Raw genomic sequence first — 24,981 nt, forward strand, 5'->3', positions numbered from 1 at the left:
AAAGTGATAGCTTTCTGCCTGTAATCCACAGATGGGAGTAATTTTAAGGGACTGACGAGCCATCATATAGATGAGCCTATTGCCACTAGGTATAGGGTCGCTGAAGGATTCTGCAGCTCTAGGAGTGTATGACTTCCCTCCAGGTTAAGGAGGATATACTGGGAAGAAGTGTTCTCTTTTAAGAAAAGATAAGGGAAAATTGACTCTGTCTCTTCTCCTTTCCTACAGAAGTGTGGAGAAGATACTTGTTCTCATCTGAATCCCATGGTTATTTCTGGCAATAAAACAAAAAAGCAAGTTCATGTGCTTATGTACTAATAGCATGCAAAAACAAATCACAACTTACTTGGAAAACTGATTTCGTTACATCACTTGAAAGCTATGCTAGAGGCTGAATCAGAACATAGAGGCTATTATTTGACTTACGGGGAAAAAAGAAGTTTCACTGTTTTTTTTCCCCCTCCATTCTTTAATGTTTTCCTGTTTTTTGGGAGTGTATGCATTCACTGAAAGTCTCTTTCCTTGAGCTTTTGACTAATGCAATTCTGGTAGATAGTATTTCTTTGCCTCGTGGGTAAAAATGCTTTAATACATTAATTCTGTGTTGTCATTCAAATCCTTCAGAGGAGTTTAAATCTTGCCTGAGTAGGGCAAGAATGTCTGTTATCAGTGAAAACAAGCGGAAGACAACTCCTCTTTCTGCTGGAGGCCAAGAACTGGGTGCCAACATGTCTCATTTCGCTATCAGCAAGGAATTATAGCACTGCTGATTCTGAAGGACTCTACCAAAAGCTGTAGTTGGGAGTAACAGCTGAGATTCAGGGTAGAGAAGTAACTGCATCTTAGTGCACTCTGGAGGAAAGAAAGATAATATCTAGGTATTTTCTGAATGAGTCCAAGTTGAACAAACGTAGTGATACTTCTTTAGGAAGGATATGAGGTTATATAGTCTGGCTGTGTGTGCTGAACCCATCTATAGGTTGTTCTGAGTAGATGTTTTGTATAGCTACTGAAAAACCTGCCAGGCTTCTGTATAGCTTTCCTCTCTCTATGGTCTTTGTGACTTACTTCTGTTTTTCTTCATACACAACGTGTTCTCTGTTGCGAGTTAAGCTGAAGTCTTTTTGTCATCTGTCCCATTGCCAGCACTCTTGGAAGTCAACAGCAAATAGCTATTGTATTTAAAACAACTATATGTGTGCTGGATGACTTCTATCTTTGTCTTGTGTCTCAGGTGCTATATGTATTCTTGTTAATGTCCTATGATATTAATTTGCATTTTTTTCCCATATGCTATTTAAACAGCCTCATGGTAAGTGTCTAATCCTGTGAAACTTCCCCTGTTGTCTAAGCCATGTCATTGCTATGCTTTTTTTTTTTTTAGAGCTGACTCTTGAGTTTTGTCCACAACACACACTGGATTTTTACATCTGCCAACTCAACCTTATCCACATACTTGCTAAATATGCTCATGCTTATGTCAGTAAAGGCATTATTCACAGCACTCAAGCTGGGTGAAGTGTCCTTTGTCAAATCAGGGGGGTGCAGTCGAGAAGCAGACGTTACTCTGAATTGATGTTTCAATTAGTTCTGTATTTAGTCTGACATGATTGCATTTAGACTGTTGTGTCAGGCTGCTTGTGAGGATGCTGTGGATAACGCTGCCAGAAACTTTACTGATGTTGAGGTACATAATGTGCTGTTGCCCTTGTACCCATCAAGCTAGTTATTCTGTCAGGAGAGAGGGGAAAAAAACCCATTGTTGGACTCCTTTGAATGGTGATTGAAGAACAGACCAACTAGGCTGAAATAAGGTGTCAGAGAGGAATTAGTGTAGATTACAGGTAAATCATATTAATCCATTATACACTTGAACATTTAATGCTCAGCTTGGGCTTTCTCATTACACAGAATTAAGACATGTCAGAGCTGTGGCATGGAACCACAGAGGTTTTTTGTAAGGACTGCAGAGGCTGAAGGCTGTATTTTGGTCAGTAGCTCCAAGCTCAGTTGTGTGACAGAGCCGTACAGAAGGGAAGAAACCAACTCTCAGGGAAGTTGTAGTCCCTGTTTGTGCAGCAGGACAGGAATGTGAGTACAGTGGCCCTGTTTCCAGAGATCAGAGGTTTTAGGACAATTTTCAGTTAATATTGCACGTGTTCTGTATATCCAATAAGCTTGAGAATAGTTATTTGTTTAAGCTCCATTGCTGCAGAGATGGATCTTGGTGAAAGAAAGCTTGTGTATTACCTCACAGTTCTTGTGGACAGAGCAGATCAGTACTCGTAGCTGACTGCTCTTGTCCAGCAGCTCAGTTACATTTTTTGCAATGAACCAAATTACTCCGGAGTAATAAACGCAATCCTTAATGAAAATAGCTGATAGTCTTCCCTAAAGGTGCAGCTTTTGTTACATCTTTATTTTAGTTGACTCTTTAAGCTGTATCACAAAAAGAATAACATTTGTTGAAGTAGCAGAATTACTGAGGAGACTTTTAGAATGGAACCCTTATTTTCGGTGCCTTTGGTGGAAAATGTTTGAAGAGGAGTTCTATTTTGTTGTGAGAGGCAAAGACTAGTAAAAGTCATTAAGTATCCAGCTAAAACCCTGTAATCCAATCTTTACAAGTGAATTGAAATGTCTTTTGTGTTTTCTTTGTTGTTATTTGCTACTGACTTATATATTTTTTATTACTTGTGCTGCTACCCTTACGACCCTCCCATCCCTCCCCCCAATCTGCATAGGTATTTTCAGGGAGTTTGGCGGTGCGAGATGCGTGCACAACATTGTGAAGTATCCGCAGTGCCGACAGCACGCGCTGATGATCATCCAGCAGTTGGTGTTATCACCTAGCGGGGAAGATGATATGGGCACTTTGCTGGGACTGATGCACTCCGCTCCACCTACAGAACTGCAGCTGAAAACAGACATCTTAAGGGTAAATGAAGTACTGCTTAGGACTCTTTCCTAAAACATTCATCTATAGTTCTTTAAAGAATACTCTGACAAGGGGATTTCACGTATACTGTCTATGGAGTTGAAAGTAGTATATTTGTTGCTTTTTTTTCTTCTGTCCATCCACGACAGGTTTCAGAATCACAGAGATGAAAACTAGTGAGTGATTTTGTTTTTAGTACCATCAGCCTTAGGGAATGAGATTATGCAGCTATAATAGTCTTCCCTGCAGAGTATTATTCAGTTAAATGTTTTGAGAATACATAGGGAAAGAATCAAGCGTGTAGCACACAAGTGTATTTTTAGCACTGGCTTTTGTTGTCTTGAGACACCCTTACTTTATTATGACACAATATGTTAGTTCTAAAAGTTGAATGTGTCACTGTAAATGTTAGTATCCACAGAATAGAAGTCTATATGAGGGGAAAAAAGAAATAAACAAACCCAAACAAAAAAAACAACAAAAAAAATTTGCTTTCTTAAGCAAAACTGGAAATATTGCAGAAGAAGCCTGGCAGTGGAGGAAGAAGGCTGTCAACTGTTATTTCTTACAAGCTTTTTGGCTGCTAATCTAAACCCACAATTTCTTTTCAGAATAGCTAATGTTATTTTGAAAATAGACATAATACTGTTATGTTAGGCTAGAAACGCTAGGCAAGTAGTATTGGGTAAACATGAGTGTTACTCGAGAGAATTGGCAGACATTTAGGTTCATCCTTGTTAGAAGGAGCTGTAGTATTCCTCTGGCAGATGAGCAGCCATATGTTATTCTAAAAGAGAAAGAGGAAAGCTAATAACAAAACGACTCATTTAACGTATTTTGCCTGTCAGCATCTTCTAGTTTTTAAGCGTATCTAATTCATGATGCACAAAGGCAGAGAAAAGTTACAACAGTTCCCAATGGATTTAAGGCAGTAAGTCAAGGTTCCTGTCCTCTTTATCTGACCTGTTGTATTTGCCTCCATTTGCACTGTTTTGGTGGTGGAATTGACCATCGAGACTGTTGCAGTGGTACGTCCCATAAATTTGATCCAGGTTTGGCAGGAAATGAGATAATGCCCTTGAAAGAGTAAAACAGTCTGTTTCACTGTCCATCCGCTGAGTGCTTCAAAACAGTGTGATTCTGAAGAAATGAACACTCAGTGATGGAAGATTTACTTTATTTTTGCACTTTATTTTTTTCTGGAACAGTGACAGTTTTCTGCTGCCTGTGACATAAGATATGGAGATATTTTTTTTTTTCCCCTCTATTTTGTTTATTCACAAGTGGGTCAAACTTCCTGTGACAGCTGCTTTTTTCTAGGTAGTGTGGGAGTGTTTTTTCCCCCACCATCATCACTGAGTCCCCCATTTCACAGAAGTTTGGATGTTATTCTGTGATACTGAGATCCACATTGTTTTCACTGTTGATGCTGTAGCTTTGTATTTCCTTCGACCAGTAGCGTTTTCTGCATAAGTGTTTCTCTCTTAGGTTTGTTTTTGGGGGCAACTCTTTTAATGCCATATTTCATTCAGCTCAAATATTTATGGGTTTCTATGTAGAGAAAGATTAAACCTAATATGGATGTGGACTTTTAAAATACAGAGGTCTTTGGAGACCTGATGCATTACCTAAGTCTGACAAAAGCCAATAGTTTTGCTTGTATATCAAACAGAAACTTTCCTATCTTTTTTCAAGGAATTAGTAATGGTGTTCTATTTTCTTCTTCATTTTGATTATTTGTTGTGTCGGTAGGCCCTCCTGTCAGTGCTAAGAGAAAGCCATCGCACCAGAACTGTTTTTAGAAAAGTTGGTGGATTTGTGTATGTCACATCTTTGCTCGTTGCTATGGAAAGATCTTTGTGCTCGCCACCGAAGAATGGCTGGGAGAAAGTAAACCAGAATCAAGTGTTTGAACTGCTTCACACGGTGTTCTGCACGCTGACTGCAGCAATGCGCTATGAGCCAGCCAACTCTCATTTCTTCAAAACAGAGATCCAGTATGAAAAACTGGCAGATGCTGTTCGATTGCTTGGCTGCTTCTCAGACTCAAGAAAAATAAGTCCATTGAATGTCTTTCCTTCAAATACACAATTATTTCAAAGACTGTTGGAGGATGACCTAATCGCTCTCGATTCTGTGTCACCTACGCTAAGACATTGCAGCAAACTTTTTATTTACCTCTACAAGGTAGCAACAGATTCTTTTGACAGGTATGAACTCTGTTCTTTTTCCCCTGGTGTTCCTCAAAGTAATTTCCTTTCAATGTATTCATGGCAAGCTTTTGTATATCCGTTTAGATCTATTTCTTTGTTCCTTTACTCCGCTGAGAGAAATAAGATGTCTCTGTCTCACCAAATGTTGACTTAGCTCTCTGGTGTTCTCAAGAGTATGAGACACTCCCTCTGATGTTGAATGTTCTTGTCACGGCGGCAATTAAAACTGAGATATTGCTTGTGATTATATTTGATGAGTTTAAGCAGCCTGTTGGTTGATAAACAGGCCACCTGATGGCTTTATCATACAGAATGACCAGAACTTTATGCATTTATTAAGTTAAATGAGAAATTGGCTTTCCAACGTTACACCTTAACTTCTTCTTTCCATTGAAATGTGGAATTTTAAAACAAGTCAGTGGAGAATATGGTAAATTTACTTTGTTTTATATAGATGGGCATGTTCTTCAAGTTCTATCTAACCTGTCAGTAGTAATAATGAACTGAAAGACGTTCTCAGAGTTAAATGGGTAGAGTTTAAGTGACACCTGATATGAGGAATGAAAAGTAAAGTGTGTCTTTTGAGATTGTACAGAATGACATACTGAGGTTTGTATTTAAGATTTGCTTTATCTGAAGGTAGTTCTCTTGTATCATTCAAGGTCCAAGAAAATAAGATACAGATCCTCCCCTTTATAAGTGGGGTCTTGAAGCTTCTGTAATCCAGGTATTCAGTGCATATAATCCTGTTATTCAAAGATGGGCCATCTGATTTCCAGTCAGAGTAAGGGTCTGATTTTTCCCGGTGTTGCAGGTGTGATTGTATATGTCCAGATATTAATAGAGTTGGAGGTTGGTCAGGTTTTTGAAGTAGGTGACTGGTGAAGCACCAGACTTCATGGTTTGTGAAAGATTTTCCTCCAAAGCAGCAAGTAATCTCTTCTGGGTTTTTAAAACAGCAAACAAAGACCTCACAAACCAAGTACAGAAATTAGTTTTTTAATCTCATTTTAAGAGATTATTAAAATATTCTGGTTGTGAGAGGAAAATGCGTGTTAAGAAAGTGCTGTGCATGCTGAAGGAAGTTATGACCCTAACTAGCAGTAGAGCATGAGGAATCGGTGGGGTAAGTAAATTCCTTGATGCCTCAGCATAAGCTACCTCTAGTTTCTTTTTTTGTTGTCGTTTTCAGTGACTGCTTTTTCCTTTCTTGAATTTTCTGATCATCAGTCCTTGTGAAGTTTATGTTGATTTTGTCTTAACTACGTTGATCACTTTAACTTGCTCAGGCTTTACTTTCCCTTCTCAATTTCTGCTAATATTGAAAGATGCTCTGTTTTGCCAATGTGATCACATTGATAAACTCTACCAAGTAATGAACAAGCACTGTGGAACCGTACCGTAACACAGGGATGTGCTGTGCATGTCCACACATTGACCTGATGAGTGAAGCTCAGCAACGTTCTTTGTCATCTGTGTTGATTCTGAAGAATGAGTCCTAGTAGAGACATTGTTGGTGATGGCTGTGTAAAACTAACAAGCTTTCGACCTCTGGTTTCTTCTCTAACCTCTCTGTCCTACCCCTGTCTGTTTTGTCTGTAGTCGTGCAGAACAGATCCCTCCTTGCCTGACAAATGAGACCTCTCTCCCCTCTCCCTGGGGTACGCCAGCTTTGTCGAGGAAAAGGTACCGATCCTTTTAAGAGAAGTTCATCTTGCTTCTGGTTTCTCACTGTTGTTTCTTCATTCTCATTTTTCTCTCAGGTTGCTACTATTTGTGAGGTGTCCGTTTCTGCTTGTATGCTTACTGGATGAAATAAACGTCAGGGTGTATTTCATAATGAGTAGTACGTAGTTCTGCTAATATATGAGAGCAAAACTTCTCCAGGGAATCAAATTACTTTGAGTTATGTTAATGGCTGAAAATCAAAAGGTCTGGAGTAGAATGTGATCTAAGAAATGTAAAAACAATCAGGAGCACTTCAGAGAAATTCAGACTCTGCTAGTCTGTGATGTAATGCAGCAGGATTTGTTTTTCCCCAATTGTTATACCCAATTAATTTTTCAGGAGGAGGTACTTTTAGTCAGAAGGTCAATGGCTTGTTAGAGTGCTCATTCGTAACAGTTAGACTTGGTCAGAGTGGCTTCTTACATTGCCTGCTTCTTCCTTTCCCTCCTTAGGGGGATAATGTGAATAATGTATAAGCATGAGTAAATTAATTTTTTGCAGAGTGTGCACTGAGTTGCTGATGTATAGCATTTGATCGATAGTTTGGCAGGATTTTGTAAGACCTGTGGTCTTTTCCCTGCCTGGGGGAAGTGTTTTTGAACTGACTCTTCATTGCTTTTATATAACTACTTCCACATGGGAAACTGCATAGGGAAGTTAGGGTGTTTTCAAGTAGAGTGCAAAGCACCGCTTACTAATGTTTGCTTTTAGGTTATAACTTTTTGCTATGTTGTTGACAGAAAAGCCAACTGCCTGCTCTCCACTGTTACCCCTGATCAGTTTGTTGCATGCAATGTCAAAGGGCAGGCAGATTGAGACAAGGGCCATCTGCTTGTTTGTTCATCATTCTGGGTATTGACTGGGAGTTTAATTAGGCTCTTCCTGTACTACTGTATTGCAGCTTCTAAGTTGACTTAATAAGGTGGACGCGATAGTGCTGATTAGGGCACTTAGAAGTAAAGTTTGTGCTTAAAATTGGATGGAAGTTTTCTCCTAGAGTGCTTTGAAAAGAGGAATTTCGTTAGACTGAAAAGCATTGCTAAATACAATCAGATTTCTAAATTGTGTCCTCTAAAACTTATGTGGAGGTTATCAGGGTTATGTTGCAAAGAGATGGCGGTTCTCTCCAGGTGTTGGGAGGAAGACTTTTGCAAGAAAAAAATGCATATATGTAAATTTCTGTCTTAAGAAAGAGAAAAGGTTAGGAGACTTTCTCTGTACGATACTATTTCAAGTTGTTCTGCTGTTCTTAATTGTATTTAACTTTCAAAGAAACAAACAAGACTGCTTCTATCTACCAAGTATTTCAAGCGTTAAGTCTGCTGGAGAAGTTTGTTTGGAGATTTGGTGGTTAAAGAGTTGGTGAAAAACTTTGGGAAAATTGATTTGGACAGATTTTTTTTTCTTAGATTCATTGCACTGTTCTATGTGTGGTCTGAGTATTAGCTGCGGGAGTGAAGCATCAGAAATTTCATCTTTTAAAACAATGTTGTATGTCAAAAAGTGATGTAGGGCTCTATCAGATGCCAAATTTCCATTGAGCTGTCTCCCATCTTTCTGATGGGCATGCTTTTGTTGAAACTCTCCTTATACAGCCCATTTTCTGGCACAATCAGAAAGATTGTGCTGTATTTTATAATATCCCGTCTTTGGCTAAAATAAGCAGTGCCTCCAGCTTTCACCACAAATGATCTTGCTTTCTGTTGCTGGTTTGTGTGTTCAAGATGCAACCGCTGAAATAGTTAGGACAGAACTGTACTTACAGCCATTGTCACCTCCCCTGTGTGTCCTGTTTCAGCAGGGAAAAAGGGGTTTCCTGATGAAAGGTGCCTAATGGCTGAGACAGTGAGAGTCTGTGAGCGTTATTTCTGTTGAAGGCAAATCTTTCTCACTGGGAGCAGGAGGGACAAAATGATTGTCTTGTCTGATAGGATAGAAGGGGAGACCCTTTTTTAGCTGTCACTTTTTGTAAAATGGCAAGCAGTACTTCATTCTCAATAAAACTCTTATCTAAGAGTATGTTTTCTTTCTTCTCACAAGTAGGCGTATACCTTAAATACTTTGTATGTGTGTACATATGTACGCTAAAGAAGATTCGTGTAAAATGAGATTGCTTCAACAGTCACTGTAAGATTGAGAGCATATGGGCTGCTGGCAGGGGCGTGCACCAAGACAAACATTGTTCCTGCCGGTTGGTTAGAAGTTGCCCACAGTTGGTTGATAGCAAATTTCATATGTATTTGTTAAAGAAATTGGGGAGGAGTGGGTTCTCTGGAACGAATACAGCTTTCAACAGGAGTATTGGTTGTCTGTGCCTGCTGCTGTTGCAACTAGGATGAGAACAGGAATGAGAAAGGCAACTTTCGTGGTCTTTAATTTGTGCATCACCTAGGGAACAGGTTCCTACAGTGTTAAAGTGCCCTTGAGAAATTTAGACCCTTCTGGGTTGTCTGTGGGGAAATTCATCAATTGGTTTGAGAAAAGTGCTTGGTATGTTGACCTGAGGGAAGGGAAAGGAGTACTGGTAACATCAGTGTGCCGGTTAGACTTTACACAGCAGTTAAAAACAAACAAACAAAAAAACCCCAAACAAACAGAAAACCCCTCCAAAACTCAACAAAGGTTGTAACAGCTGGGGATTGTAATGGTGTGTTGTTTATTTTCTTCCCTGCAGGCATGCATATCATTCTGTTTCAACACCTCCTGTTTGCCCTCAGAAAAACATACCTGATGTGAAACTGCAAACGGGATCTACATCCATGCAAAGCTCTGATGCGGTTGTTATTCACCCTGGTGCTATGCTTGCGATGCTGGATCTTCTGGCCTCTGTTGGATCAACTACACACCCAGAGGTGGGCAAAACAACCCTGTTGTCTTCTGCTTTGGGAGTGACTGGATAGAAGGATGGCTACAGGATATAAGAAAGAGATGGTGTACTCTTACTTCCTGCCAGGAAACTCGTATGTTTCACAGAGCTATGAAGTTAAACAGTTATGTAGGAAGGGTCTGATAGAAATCGTTTTGTGTTAGCTTGACTTCATTTGTTTCTCTCAAACTCCTATTTCTTATTTCCAAAAAAGATGGTGATGCAGGTGTTCATTGTCCCTGCAAGGTGCACACACAACTTAATACAAGACATTTTGTGTATTGATTTCCAAGGGTGGTTTCCCTTTGATTATTATGCATAAGGGTTTTCTCACTTTGTCTCTTCTGAAATTGCACGTTCTTCTTTCTTTTCAGCATGCACTGGACCTCCAACTGGCAGTGGCCAACATCCTGCAGTCCCTTGTGCATACGGAGAGGAACCAGCAAGTCATGTGCGAAGCTGGGCTCCACGCACGCCTTCTCCAGAGATGCAGTGCTGCTCTGGCTGATGAGGACCATTCGCTGCATCCCCCACTCCAGAGGATGTTTGAAAGGCTGGCCTCCCAGGCACTGCAGCCCATGGTGCTCAGGTCAGAACGACACCATTGAGTCCTGCAGAGCCAGGCCCTTGTGCCTGTGCTGAGGCTGGCTGACTGTAAATAGCCTAGATTGTTAGAGAGCATAAACGGCCTTGTGTGGCAGTGGATGGCACAGAATCCTGCTTTATTTCTCCTTAAATAGCCTGTCTTGCTTCTGCTAATCAGCATGTAGCCCTGGAGATGTGGGGAACTGGGGAAGGAGAGTGATGGAAGGAAATATGAGTTGTTTTTTTTCCAGAGATTGCACTGAAGTTGCATACTTCCTTCCTTCCTGTAAATACTGAGAGGCTATCCATAGTGCAGTCCCTGGCTAGGCTGTCAGCAAGAGGAAACACAAAGATTGTAAAAGTGATGGTACTACAGAAGGGAGTCAATCGCTAGATGCTTATGAGTAGTTTTAAATACCCCAGACTGGAAAAGCTTCATGGCAGCTGTTTGATTTGTCCCTTCAGCACATGTGAAGGAAACACTGGGATGTGATGGAAGAAATGTCTGGAGAAATCAAGCCTTTCTAGCAAGAGTGGGGCTGATTGCCCTCTTCTTCAACTTTGGTAGCATTGCCTGGCCTGGTTCTGGACCAGTTCTGCTGTAACACATTCTGAGATAGAAAGGAGAATTTACTTAAATTGTTTTGAAGCAAAACTTCAGAAAGTTGAGCTTCCTGTATGTTAGTGCATGAATGTTTGCGTATACTTCTTTGCTGATGCTAGAAAAGGAAGGTTGAAAAGTTTATTGTGCGCATATTTGGAACCAATTGTTGATACCCACACAGCTGTGTTACGCTTTTCAGTTTCTCTCTTTTGAGTTTCATACCTAGCATGAGGAATTTGATGTTACACTCCTCTGTGGGTAGGTAAGTGGCTGAGATACAACCAGGGCAGTATGTCGCTCCCCTTTGGTGGCATCTGGAATTACTGGAAATCACTGCAGTGTGCAGACTTGTCATTACAGGGGCTTAAGCATCCTAAGTCATAGATACTGATAACATAGCTGTAGCTACAGATACAGTAGATATCCATAAGCATCTGTAAGTACAGGTGTTGGTAGCTCTGAAACTGTCCTACTATTATAACTGAACAGATGGATGAAACAATGCAGAGATTACTTTTTCATGTGAGCCTGTGGTTTCTAGGTGAGCTCAGCTTTTTGAGCATGCAGCAGGGATACCGATCCTCTCCCCCAAGAATGTGGTGGCCTTATTGCCAAGAACTTGTCTGCTTTATTAAAGCCTTTTTGATTAGTTGAAATAACATCGACTTTTGATAGCATATCTTCAAAGTTTGAAGTTTCCAATCAGTTATGTGGGCTTCTTGTAATTATTCTGTATTTTCTTTAGTTTCTTAGTTAAAAATATACTAAAGTTGCTTGGAGAAGAGAAGGCTCCAGGGAGACCTCATTGTGACCTTCCAGTACGTGAAGGGAACATACAAACAGGAGAGGGTATGACTGTTTACATGGGTGAACAGTGATAGGACGAGGGGGAATGGTTTTAAACTAAGACAGAGGGGAGATTTAGGCTAGATATTAGAGGGAAGTTTTTCACTCAGATGGTGGTGACGCACTGGAACAGGTTGCCCAAGGAGGCTGTGGATGCCCCATCCCTGGAGGCATTCAAGGCCAGGCTGGATGTGGCTCCGGGCAGCCTGGTCTGGTGGTTGGCAACACTGCACATAGCAGAGGGGTTGAAACAGGTGATCTTTGAGGTTCTTTTCAACCCAAGCCATTCTATGATTCTATGAAGTAATTAACCTTTTTTTTTTTTTAATGGTATTGTATTTGGTGCCATCCTAGGACAAAAACTTGAGAATGTGATCCTCAAATTCTTTTTTGCCCTCTTTCCTAGGGAATTTTTACGCTTGGGAAATCCTCTGAATTGCGGAGCTTGGGACAAAAGGCTGTTGAAGCAGTACCGCGTGCACAAACCGAGCTCGTTGAGTTTTGAACCAGAAATGAGAAGTAAGTGCTGAGGTACCAGAAGTTTGTGTAAAGATCATTTTACTGATATCCTCCAGCTGCATATTTATGTAAATATTTGTACATAAACATGCAGAAAGACATAACTTTGCCCCAACATTGTATGAATGTGGAATCATCAGGACAATTTCATTGGAAAAAAGAGGGAACACGGTACTTAATTACATCACTAGATGCGTACGAAATAAACATTTCTAAATTTACAAATAGTAGCAATTAAATACGGAACATCCTTATTGTGTGGGTGATGGAGCTCTGGCACAGGTTGCTCAGAGAGGTTGTGGAGTCTCTTGGAGGTCTTGAAAATGCACATGGACATCAGCCTGGGTACCCTGCTATGGGTGTCCCTTGCTAGAGCAGATGACCTTCAGAGGACTATTCCAACCTTAACCATTCTGTGAATCTCTGATACTAGCTGGGTTTCAGGTTTTTAGTGGATGCTAAGGTTGTAGCTGATTAACAGTAAAAGGAAAAATATTGTTCTCAGATATGAGGGCTGCTCTGAAAGTAATACCTCCTATTTTACGATGTTAGCCTATAATGTCAGGGGGTGGTGGAATGGCAGTAGAGGTTGAACCTTCCTGCCAATACTATTACATTTTGTTGCCATGAGACAGAAGGCAGCAGCAGAGGGGCAGTCTGACCAAATGGCATCTGACATGGAAGGGTGTATGAAGCAAACGTGTGGAATTGTATTCCTAAATATGAAAGAAATTTTATCTATTGACATTCATCTATGCTTGTGGAACGTTTGTGGATATAAACACAGTGGAAGTTGGACTGCGTGGGCAACATTTTCCTAGTGACAATGCTGTCATAGCAGCTGTGAAATGGTGGGCCACCTTTACTGGTGCAGATTTGATGAGTGCAGCCAACAGGTTCTTGTTTGTCACTAGCAAAAGTGTGTAGCTAATGGTAATGACTGTGTTGAAAAATAGTGTTCTGTACCTGAGAATTTGCTCTGTGAAGTAGTGTTATTGTACTCCTTGTATCTGCTGTATTTTTCGTGGAAATAAATAAGAGGTGTTACTATCAGAGCAACTTACTTACTTCAAGGTTCACATCATGTCATTACATCTGCGTAGTCTCTCCCATGGATTCAGGAAGGTGGCAGGTGAAATTTCTGTACGTAAGTCAGAATGCTTACTTGATATCGTTAGATTGTAGATGTACATACGTGCTCTATGAAAACATACATTATTTCTTTGTGTTCTGTCTGATAAAATACCTCATACAACAATGGCCTATCAGCTTTAATTCTTGCACTAGAGCACTTGCGTATGTTTTCCAGCTATTTGATAAATCAGCCTGGTGGACTGTGCTGAATGTCTGTAATGGGTTGCTTGAATTTAATATCAGTATATTTCACTAGCTGATCTGAACCTCTGTTCCACACGTGCCCCTCTCTCCTATTATTCATCGGCTGTACAGCCTGGGAACAGCCATTCACGTAGTACAGGGAAGTCTCAGTGGGTGGTAGTGCAAACATGTAGTTGGTGAGTTTCCGAAGCATCTGATATTTATTTCTGGATGTTGACTCGGTCATGAAAGAGTGCGTTGTAAAGCATTGTTCACATCTTAATGCTTGAGTTATTTAAAAGGAACTAAAAAGTATCCTGGATGGTGTTAAGTTACAAGCATTAAATACCTTCTCTCCAGTGTCTACAAAACTCTCACGTTTCATTTTAATTTCAGAGATACAAGATTTAGTAATTGCATTCTATTCTATTTGTGTTATGTCATCAGAGTATGTGCAATGGAAAAGAGAAAAGGGAAAGCACTCTTGGCCAGCACTGAATTCTTTTATTTATTTATGTTTAATAGGGTATTATTAAAGGATGGGGGGAAGAGTAAACAGTGAAAAGTGAAAATAGGAATTTGAAAAATTACTAAACTAAGGAAGAGAAGGCAAAACTACCTTTGTTAGGTATGCTATGTTCAGTCTCTGAGCAAATCTGAGCTTCTCTGCTTATTTTGAGCTCTGAGGCTTTTAGTTTAGAGCTACTGCATCTGAATAAGATGAAGCAGTTCCTTTCCTGTCTGCTAAGCCATATAATAGTAATGTGCCTGAGTTATGTGAAAGGAGCATTTTCGGATGTGAGGTAATGGGATGGGTTGTTCACTCAATTTCTGATAGCACCGCCAAATCTGTGTGCCATTTTGCAAAGATGTTAATCAATTTGCCTCCGCTGAATACTTACATAATTTGGTTGGATGTTAGGAAACAGCGGTGAGGCATTGGAACAGGCAGCCCAGGGATGTGGTGGAGTCACTGTTTCTGGAGGTGTTCAAGAACCACGGAGATATGTCACTGAGGGACATGGTTAGTGGGCATGGTGGGGGGAATGGGTTGGGATTGGACTGGATGATCGTAGAGGTCTTTTCCAACCTTAATGATTCTATGATTCTGATGAGAGCAGTGCTTTCCACCTCTCGATCTTCTAATGGAGAGACTGAAATTGTAGGCAGTCCTTGATCGTTCAGCTGTTGTTCTGGAAAGACCCAGTAAAAAGCCTGAAAATGCCTTCTCTTTGCAATACTGTATTGTGTATTGATTTCTTACTGCAGATAGCATGGTTACCTCAATGGAAGGTCTGGGTTCAGACAGCGTCTTCAGTTTGCATGAAGATAGCCACTACCGGATCAGTAGGAGCCTGCTCAAACCAGCTGAAGGAAGCACAGTCCCCCTGACGCGAGTGAAGTGCTTGGTGTCCATGACAACACCCCATGATATCAGGCTTCACGGCTCATCAGTCACTCCTGCCTTCATCGAATTTGACACATCTCTTGAAGGGTTCGGGTAAGGTACCACAGTGTTCTCAAAAAGCATAGGGCACAACGCACTGTTCTGTTACTTTCTTCCTTCAAAGGAACGATTGAAATTTTTAATGGACTATTTGCAGTCTGGAAACAAATGAATCCTTTAAAGAAAAGAAACGCTTCATGCCACTGATGTCCGTTCTGTCACTGACCTGAAGCTAATGCTTGCCATGTGAAAAAGTGCAAGTCCACATGTATCACAGTGTTAATAGTATGCTGTTGGATCTGGATTTCATGGGCCTTCTGTAACAAAGAGATGCTGTCATAGTCCTGCAGAAAAACAGCTGTTGCTAGAATTTCCATGTGACTTTTGAACCACTCAAATCCTCTGAAACCTGCTTAAAGTTATTGAAGAACTTGAAAATGAGGAAATAGGCAAAGCAGAAACATAAGTAAAGCAGGAAACTATGTGGAGTCCAAATAACTGGAAAAAGTGGATAATTAACTGGAAATAGAGCCTGAACATGGCAATTAATTCCTTCAGTATTTTAGAACATAATGCCATCGTCTCTTGCTTTTTTTTCTTAATTGACTTAAACACTTGCTAAGTAAAGATCATCTACTGTGATTTACTGTGGCTGTTCAGAGGATTAAAATGTGACACCCTTCTCAGCACGTATTTAATACCAATGTTTGCCACAGTGGAATAGAAAAAAAAATGAAAATACTAGCCTGTGTTTCAGATCTCCGTTGCTCTGTGTTCCTTTCAGAGCTTTGTGAACCAGAGATGTGTCTGTTTAACATCTAACCTTTATATCTAGTATAGTTAGGGACTGATTTGACTCGGAAAACAGATGTTGCTCAAAGTTCTGTTCTGTGTCCCCCAGAAGAGGAAAACATTTTCTACTAAGAACAAATGAAAATAGGCTAACAAAATGAGTTGCCACTGTGATTGGTCCAGGAGATTTGTAGGTGCTGCTAACACAGTCAGAAGTAACTCGTGTAATAAACCCTTGTAATTCCACTGGGTTGCCTATAAGGCTGCCATACAATTAAAAGATGTAAAGGTATTTTGGTCTGTTTCAAAGTGCCCATGGTAGTTCATGTCAGTTGGTGGACACCTGCGATGCTTCTAACACCAGTAACAATAGGGGCTTTCCCTGCAAATAACATTTTCAGGATGAAAGAAGTAGTACATAATGAGAACTGTAACCAAGGGGAAGATAGCTGTGACCCCACAAATTGAGGGTAAATATCAAGAAAACAATTACCTTTTGTCTTAATAATAGAGGCAAAGCGTCTTGCCCATCAGTGTACTCTAGCAGCTGAACTCCTATGGGGATTCCCTTTACCATGGGTAGGCTGAGCAGTGGAATTGTCTGAGCTCTTAAAATATTCTTGTACCCGGAGCTGTACTCCTGATTCCTGTTTCCATTGTGACCACAGCATCAGTGGCTCTTGTAAAAACCATCTGTATGTAGTTCTGTGAAATATGACTTCACTGTGTGGGTGTACATACCAGGTGTTTACCAGGTCCTTAGAATATTTAGCTAATCCAGTAACTCTGAGTGTCCAGAGCGTCTCAAAGGGTGTGAAGAGAGTTATGGTCATCCACAAGGGAACAGATAATGCTATGGGGCAACATGAATATAAGTCTCTGTGCCTTTACACCAAAGACATAGAGTACCAAAGGTCTCTGCGCTAAAGATAATTTAACCTCACAAGGAGAAATCTTAAGAATTAATTTCCACTTTTCAGAAATACTTGCATTAATAGAGAGTGATGATGTACTCATGGTATGTTTTTCTAGGTTATATGTACTGTGTATTGAACTCTGATTATCCTGGCTTTCATATACTCTAGTGTGATGCTGATTTTCTGTTTAACAGCTGTCTGTTCTTGCCAAGTTTGGCTCCCCACAATGCACCCACCAATAATGCTGTCACGACAGGACTTATTGATGGGGCGGTTGTCAGTGGAATTGGAACTGGTAAGTACCTGGGTATTACTGTTAACAGTATTTTCTTACCAGATGATGTTCAGGTATGAAGTGATGTTATGGGGTTGGTTATTGCACGTTCACAATTGAGAACTTTGCATGCCTTGATTTTTATGTTGCTGTTACTTTTTGCTCCTAAGACAATGAAAAACTATACAACACGCAGATGTGCAATTGCTTCAAAGTACAAGGCTTTCAGAAGAACATAAGCTGGTACCTACATTTGTTCTTAACTTTAATTGGCCAGATCATAGGAACCGTGGGATGGATTGTAAGGCCATCCTTGTTGCTTACTTCTGCTGGATTGTTCCCTGAATGTATTACTGATGCAGTTAAAAATATAATCCTAAAAGTCCCATCTAAATTGCTTCCTATCCCATATATTTGCTCACTGCAAGCTATTCGGCCTACAGTGACCTGGTATGCTGTGGGGCTAACTGAATATGATCTGTTGATCAAAATAAGTCTTAAGTATTATTAAATGCAAGTTTTGCTGCAGTAAGATGGGATTAGTGTCAGACAGCAATTGAACTCTGTGAGCTCTTTGATGTTCTGTGAGAGAACCTGTGGAAACTAAAAAGGGTTGGGTGTATCTGGCTGAGCGATCTTTGGCAAGGAAGACTGGATGGATCTAACTCAGGCACACCTGTGGAAAATGTATCCTATAGTGATATTAACCCTCTCTTAGATCCTCCTCTTTTGTTTAGGGCAGTGAAGTGTGGGTGTTCTGAACAAGCACATCTTTAATTTTTGTCTTCAGGGTAAGAATAGTGTGCAATTGTTGCTTTGCTTGATTTTGAAAGGAGTCCCTCTGAGCTAGCCTCATGTGACTTTTCTGCAGGCTTCTGTCGGAAGTGAAAATAGCAGCATCAAGGTTCACAAAGGAAGAACCTGAGAAGGCATAACTAGTATCAGCTGAGGAACTGAGCAGTTGGGAAAAAAATGGGATAGGAGCATGTTAGGTGTACTGAGTAGTGGCTATTCCAACTGTATAATGAGTTCTCCTTTTTGTTCTTAGGTGAACGATTTTTCCCACCACCATCTGGTTTAAGCTACTCAACTTGGTTTTGCATTGAACATTTTAGTACTCCTCCTAATAACCATCCTGTCAGACTTCTTACTGTAGTGCGGCGCGCAAACTCCTCGGAGCAGCACTATGTGTGCCTTGCCATCGTCCTCTCAGCAAAAGACCGGTCGCTAATTGTTTCAACTAAAGAAGAATTACTTCAAAATTATGGTAAGAGTTGTTGTGTTGTCTGATAATCCTGACAATGTTATGATTGTCTAGGTCTAGACTAGACAAATGCCTTGTGTGGAAGAATTGTGTGTGACTGAACTTGGAGCTTCACCAGCTTTGCTGGCCGGCTAATTGAAGGCAGTCAGTCATTTCCTTTATGTTTTAATGATGTGATCAGTTTGCAGAAAGAGTCTGTAGGTGCATTTGGCATCTGAGATCAAGAGAGGAATTACAGTAAGTGCTATAAAAAAGCAAAGTGAAGCTGACAAGGTTGCTGAATTTGCTTGGGAGAGCTGTCAGTGTGGTTAGAGGCCTCAGGTTCAGCCATTTCCTGTCTCCTGCTTTATCCTTCTTTAGAGCTTCCAAACCAAATGTTCAGTTCAGGCAGGCCAATGACTGAAGATGAGTAGAGGGTAGAGGAGCAGCCTTCTGTGCATTTCAGGCTTAGTACTTTGCCGAACCAGCACAGTCTTTAGTCTTCTGTTCTTTCATTTTGAATAATAAACACGAATATTTTTTTCTTCACAATTGTAATTATTTCCAAAAACCTAAGCAGGCTGTTATAGAATATTCTTTACCTTCATGATAAATAGACATTCACAAAATTTCATATTATTTTCTCTAAGTAGAAACTCAAAAAGTTGTTCAAAACCTAAAACTTGAGAGCTGGAGACTCATTGTACAAGGGTAGAACTAAAGCTCTTAAATTAGAAAGATAGTGACACCTTTTTCTTTCTTTGGAAAGCTGAATTCTTGTAGTCAAAGAATGGCTCAGGTTGGAAGGGACCTTAAAGCCCATCTGTTTCCAACCCCCTGCTGTTGGCAGGGCTGCCACCCACCACATCAGGCTGCTCAGGGCCCATCCAGTCTGGCTTTGAACACCTCCAGGGTTGAGGCATCCACGATTTCTGTGGGCAGCCTCGTCTGGCGCCTCTGACTAAAGAAATGCCACCTAATGTTTAATCTCCCCTTTGAGCTTAAAACGGTTCCCCATTGTTCTGTCACTATCTGCCCACGTAAAAAGTCTTATCTCCCTCTTGTTCTTAATCTCCCTTTTAATTACTGGAAGGCCTGGAGCCTTCTCTTCTGCAGACCAAATAAGCCCAAGTTTATGTTCGTAGTAATTGCTTTAGCTTGCACTGGAGCAGTATATTATACATGTTTAGTTTGTAAGCTTATATCTAACTCTTTAAAAGATCCTGGGTTTGAAGAGGCTTTGACAGAGAGGATTTGAATGTCACTGCCTACAAAGATTCCTTTTTAAGTGAATGGGATACTTTGCTTTGGTGGCCTTATACCTTATGATGGCTTATATAGTGGATGGTGTGCAGTCGAGTCCTGAGCAGGTTGTTACCTGAAGAACAGAGATAGCTGGCCTGCCAATGTGTGGGATTGATGGTGCTGACAATCTGTTGTGAGAATAAACTGAGTGCTTCAGGGATTCTCATTTGTGATTGAGAGTTGTACTTTGAGGTGTTTGGCTGGAGAAAAAGAAGTTGAGGAAAGATTATTTTTGTATCTGGAAGTTAGTTCTAAGAGCTCTGCTTTTATCCTTTTCCTTGCGCTATTTCTAAAGACAGTAGTGTTCTCTCTGTATACACTGTTATTGAAGTAAGAGGATTAGTTTCTTTTCCTTCAACATGAAAGAATGAAGAGAGATCTGAAGAACTGCTTTCTGTTGAAATGTTCTGTAGTGTAGAATGTTCAAACTTTGTCTTTTTTTCCCTTTCTGGGCTTTCACGTAGAGAGTGGCAGATTTTGGTGATTCTGATGGAGAAACTAATGCACCTGAGTACTGCAAATTGATCATGCTTTCTGGTGTGAAATCACAGGGTGTGTTTTAGAAAAAGTAAAAATAATAATAATAAAAAAATGATTTACTGAGAGCTAAAGGCAGCAATATACATTGAAGACAGGTATGTAAGAGGGGAAAAAGCTTGCATGGAGTGAAGAGCAAGGAAAAATGGTTGTGAGAAAAAGCCCCTTGGACACGAAGATTGGAGCAGGAGGGGAGAGATGCTCCAGGCATCAGAGTACAGGTTCCCCTATGTCCTCTGTGGAGGACCATCCTGCAGCACAGTCACACTGTAGCCCGTAGAGAAGGGAAATGTGTCAGGAGGAAGTATGAGAGGTACGGATATCTTTCTAAGGTGTGTGTTAGATTAAAAAGCAGCTTTGAAGTTTTAGAGAGAAACCTGAGAAAGTTAGTAACGGGAAGGGAGAACCAAAAAGTAAAATGTAATTTTCAACAGTCTAAAATTATCCTGAGAATTTTCTTAGGGAATTTTTAGGGCCGGAAGAACAGATACACGTTATTGAAAGCAATAGAACTTCTCATTGGCTTATACACAATTACTCGTAGAAGTTCAGTCTGTTCAACTGTGATGATGTGTTTCGAGTACTTCTTCAAAAATAACTTCATTCTTTCAGTCTTTGTACTTGGAATTTTAAAAGAAATATTTAAAAAATTCTGATCTTGTTAATTATATTACTTTACTCATACAACATTAGTTGTATTTTTGGTTACTTTATCTATGTGTTTTCTGACATTCTGGCTTTAACATATTGCTGTCGATTTTTTGCATTTTCTGATGACATAAAAATCAAACTAATAACACTCTTCCTGTTGCCCTCTATCTGGTACTTTCCTTTTAGTTGATGATTTCAGTGAAGAGTCATCGTTTTATGAAATTCTTCCTTGTTGTGCCCGTTTTCGCTGTGGTGAGCTCATTGCGGAAGGCCAGTGGCATCACCTGGTTCTGGTCATGAGTAAAGGCATGCTGAAGAATAGTACAGCAGCGCTGTACCTTGATGGACAGCTTGTTAACACTGTTAAGGTAAAATAAATCTTGAAATAATCGCTTTTATTGATTGGAGTGATCTTTTTCTCTCTGTGTGTGTACGTGCATACAAAATAAGAGGAGCCTTGCAAAAAGAGATCTTCGCTCAGCTTCCAGCCTCACTTCTGTTAAGCAGAAGATGAGTGTTTTCTTATGGATGAGCAATAGCAGTACTGAAGGGAGACAGGCATGCTGCATGTTTTCTTAACAGCCGGAACAAACTAGAAGGCCAAGTCCAGAGATCATGGAATAACACTTGGGACCCTGTCCTAACCTGTAACTGATAATGAAAGAGTATTTGGTGCCTGGCAGGCCTGACAGTCATGAAGCACCATGTTTTTAGAGGCAAGATACAACCTCGCTCTTCTGCATTTTTAACTACAGAATTGACCATGTTTTCATTCTGTGTTTCTCTGCACACCCCGGTCGTTTGAAAACTGCCAGATTTCTGATCTTTGCATTTACCTTCTGGATAATGCTTTTCACCCTTACCATATAGTGTCAAAATACTGTGCGTTACATATCAATCAATTGCTATGTCCCTTGGTTTGCAGAATGCTTCCCTAAATTTCTAAGGTATGTACTTCCTTTCACAGTACCTGGATGTTCTCAGTAACTTCACTGTACTTTTCTCCCTTACAGCTTCACTATATTCATAGCAGTCCCAGTGGCTCTGGTTCTGCCAATCCTCCTGTAGTCAGCACTGTCTATGCCTATATCGGCACACCTCCTGCACAGCGCCAGCTCTCATCCTTGGTGTGGCGCTTGGGCCCTACACATTTCCTGGAGGAAGTTCTGCCTGCCCCAGGAGTTAGCACCATTTATGAGCTGGGACCAAATTATGTTGGAAGCTTTCAAGCAGTATATGTACCATGTAAGTAATGCAAACGGTAGTCAGGAGGATGGTCTGAGTTAGTTGAATCCAGTGGCAGAAAAGGTGTAAAAAAGAGAATAGGCAGTAGCAAAGAGGAAAAGCTGTTCATAGAAACGTCCTTATGGGAAGGCGCTGTAAACACAACAAGTGGCAGCTGTTTACAGTGCTTTAAACATAGCTATCTTGAAATGGAAGTGTTATAAACATTAGTAGATCAACCGAGGGGCAGCAGGAGGAAGTCAAACAGGGATTGTGGTGCAGCAGGTAGTCTGAAAGCATGTACTGGGAAAAAAATCTGAGAAATTTTATTACAATTTTTAAGTATTCTTGTTTGAGACTGAAAGGAGATAGACTGTAAAAAGGTAAAAATAACCTTGTTAGAAATGTGTTTCCGTAGCCCTGTCTTTACCAATTTGGGCAATAGATTTGACAGTAGCTCTGGTAAGATGAGCTGTCACCAGTGAGATCTTTCTGTTCCGTAGGGCTCCCTGTCTTTCTGTGCAGTTAAGTTCCCTATTCACTCATGTTAGTATACTGTCAGAAGATGTTCATTCCTTTATGTGGCTATCATAGGGCTTTTAAATGGCATAACTAAAACCAGGAGACATCAAATTATCTTATCCTTGTGTTATATTTCTCCATGAGCACCACAATACTTTCCAGTTCTTCTACAGAGAAACCATCACCATCTTCAAGGAAGGGAGCAGAGTGAAGAGAATGATATGGAATTAAAGGGTATACAGAAATTGCGTAGTTTTGGTTTTCATGGTAAATGTTTTCAGCAGAGTGGCAATAGGAAGAAAAAAGAAAAAAACACAACAAGACAAGTGTGGAATTTGTTCAGGCTGTGAGATACCAAAGTATCATGAAAAAGCAGGTAGTTCTCTTTGTGTATCCTGAGTCAGAGAGTGAGAGGGAATTGTTTGTCCTGTATAGACCTGTGTCAACTACTTACTTTTTTGACGATTCAAACCCAGCAAATTACTCTGGTTTTAAGTATCTGATGGTCAATTACCATTTCTCCTGGAATGCACATTAGCTCTGTGCAACTTGTAATCACCACATTAACCAGAGCAAACTCCGTGAATGGATTTGTACATTCACTTCCAAGAATTAAAAATTTTCCTGCCTTATGCTAAGTCCATATTCACCTGGAATCCGACAGTGGTTTAAGAGAGTTCATTTCTTAACATGTTGACTTTGTCTGGCATGGCAACATATTTCTCCTACATGAGCTTTTCTCCATTCATTGTGTTTCAGGAGTAATCTGCTCCAGAACAGAGGATGTATTTCTGTTTGGGGCAGAGCTTCTGTTCGCAATATGTGCACTGTGCCAAACTCTGAAGAGTCTGATACAGGGTACATTATGAAGCTCCTGACTGTAGATTTTTATCTTGGCCTCTCTACCCAAAAAGTTTGCTTTTCCTTAATGCAATGGTTATTTCTGAGAATCCTGGAGAAGGGATGAGTCCTTGCAATCTTCTACTGTTGTTCTTTCAGAGGAAATTCTATCTGAGTTGCCATTGAACTGTGCCATGCTTACATCAGAAGTTCTATCTCTGGTTTTGGTAATCAAGGTTGCCATCTTCTGAGAATTTGTCCTGCATTTAAGCGAGAAAGACCTGATATTCTTCAGGCCTTGAGAAGAGCTCTCAAAGAGCAATTTGTACAGTAGAATAGATTCCTTTCTTTGTGGAAGTGGAGGAATGTTCTTAGGGTGTCTGTATGAGAATACAATTTCATGAGTAATTTCATTTATGTGGAAACTGAGACATCTGAAATTGTCTCAAATGAGACTCAACAGAGATGTGATTCTTACTGAAAAATTACGTTGACACCAAACTTGTTTATTTCAGTGTTAGGTAAATCAAATCCACAATTTTTCAATTCCATTAATGTATTTCAGTGGTGTTAGATACACCTTTTGACTTGGATTGATGATGAACAAGAGAATTTCTGTAAAGCTTTCAGGTGCTGTGTTCTGCACAATTCCTCTGAGTACTGTAGACAGCTGTCAGTGTTTTCAGTGCCTTCCAAGAAGCCTTCAATATGGGAGCAAAGGCTAAAAAAAATGAAAGGCAGGGATAGTTCTCTTCAGTGCCTGAGCCTTTTGCTTCTTAATCAGTCGTGCATCTCTTGTACCATGTTCTAAAGTAGTTATCTTAGCAAGCTGTTGTATACAGCCTGTTGCCACACATGAGAATGGACCAAACACATTTTACTTTACATTGAAATGAAGGCGAACAGCTCTTAGACTGGGTACAAACTGAGCACAGGAGTAATGTTACCTTCAAAAGATTGAGATTAAGAAGAACCGCATCGTTCATTGCCTGTCCAGGCCATGGGCTACCTGTTGCCATTAAGTAGATGTTGAAAGAGAATGTATTTTGTCCTTCTGTTTTAAATAGCAGGTTTGTATGCCATCAGTAGACTTGTAGGCCATCAACCTGGTTTTGATTATGTTGTGGAAAAAAAGTAAAAGCAATATCAAATCTCATGGGTCTCTAGAAGCTCTCTTCCAATACCTATCTTCTTGTGTGATTTCAGTATTTTACTGTTAATACTGAAGAGAAGACCAATGCTTTTTTCTTTTTTCATTGTGTTTTTAGGCAAAGATTCCAAGTGTGAAGGAAACAACCCATGTCCAGTATCGTTAGTACCAGAAGAGAAGGTCTCCTTTGGTCTCTATGCACTCTCAGTTTCTTCTTTTACAGTGGCAAAAATAAGAAAGGTTTACAACAAATTGGATAGTAAAGCAATTGCCAAGCAGGTACATTGGAAGATGAGTTTATTTGTATGACTTTTTGAGACAGTTTGCTTATAGGAACTAGGAACAATAATGTACTTGTCAGAAGAGTTGCCTGTGATTACTTCAACATTTAAGAAAAAAAATGGGGGGGGGGGAGGGGGAGACTGTAGATTTTATTTCTGTTCATGAAATTACCAATAGCTGT

The 24,981-nt window shown here is 40.2% G+C and overlaps 1 protein-coding gene across 9 annotated transcripts in view; it reads left to right on the plus strand.

Annotated features, from left to right (window-relative positions):
* WDFY3 (WD repeat and FYVE domain containing 3) overlaps positions 1-24,981 on the plus strand; it is a 139,864-nt gene that overhangs the window by 61,381 nt on the left and 53,502 nt on the right. For 8 of the 9 annotated variants that reach the window (XM_015276464.4, XM_015276469.4, XM_015276467.4 and 5 more), the window contains 12 exons: positions 2,745-2,938; positions 4,691-5,148; positions 6,754-6,837; positions 9,554-9,731; positions 10,120-10,334; positions 12,187-12,299; positions 14,886-15,117; positions 16,967-17,067; positions 18,095-18,313; positions 20,969-21,150; positions 21,796-22,027; positions 24,637-24,797. In XM_015276464.4, coding sequence (XP_015131950.1) covers positions 2,745-2,938; positions 4,691-5,148; positions 6,754-6,837; positions 9,554-9,731; positions 10,120-10,334; positions 12,187-12,299; positions 14,886-15,117; positions 16,967-17,067; positions 18,095-18,313; positions 20,969-21,150; positions 21,796-22,027; positions 24,637-24,797 — 2,369 coding nt within the window. The remainder of the gene's footprint in view (positions 1-2,744; positions 2,939-4,690; positions 5,149-6,753; positions 6,838-9,553; positions 9,732-10,119; positions 10,335-12,186; positions 12,300-14,885; positions 15,118-16,966; positions 17,068-18,094; positions 18,314-20,968; positions 21,151-21,795; positions 22,028-24,636; positions 24,798-24,981) is intronic. The other variant, XM_015276471.4, reaches the window with a different exon arrangement.

This window comes from Gallus gallus, chromosome 4 (assembly GCF_016699485.2).
Source record: "Gallus gallus isolate bGalGal1 chromosome 4, bGalGal1.mat.broiler.GRCg7b, whole genome shotgun sequence".
Taxonomy (NCBI): domain Eukaryota; kingdom Metazoa; phylum Chordata; class Aves; order Galliformes; family Phasianidae; genus Gallus; species Gallus gallus.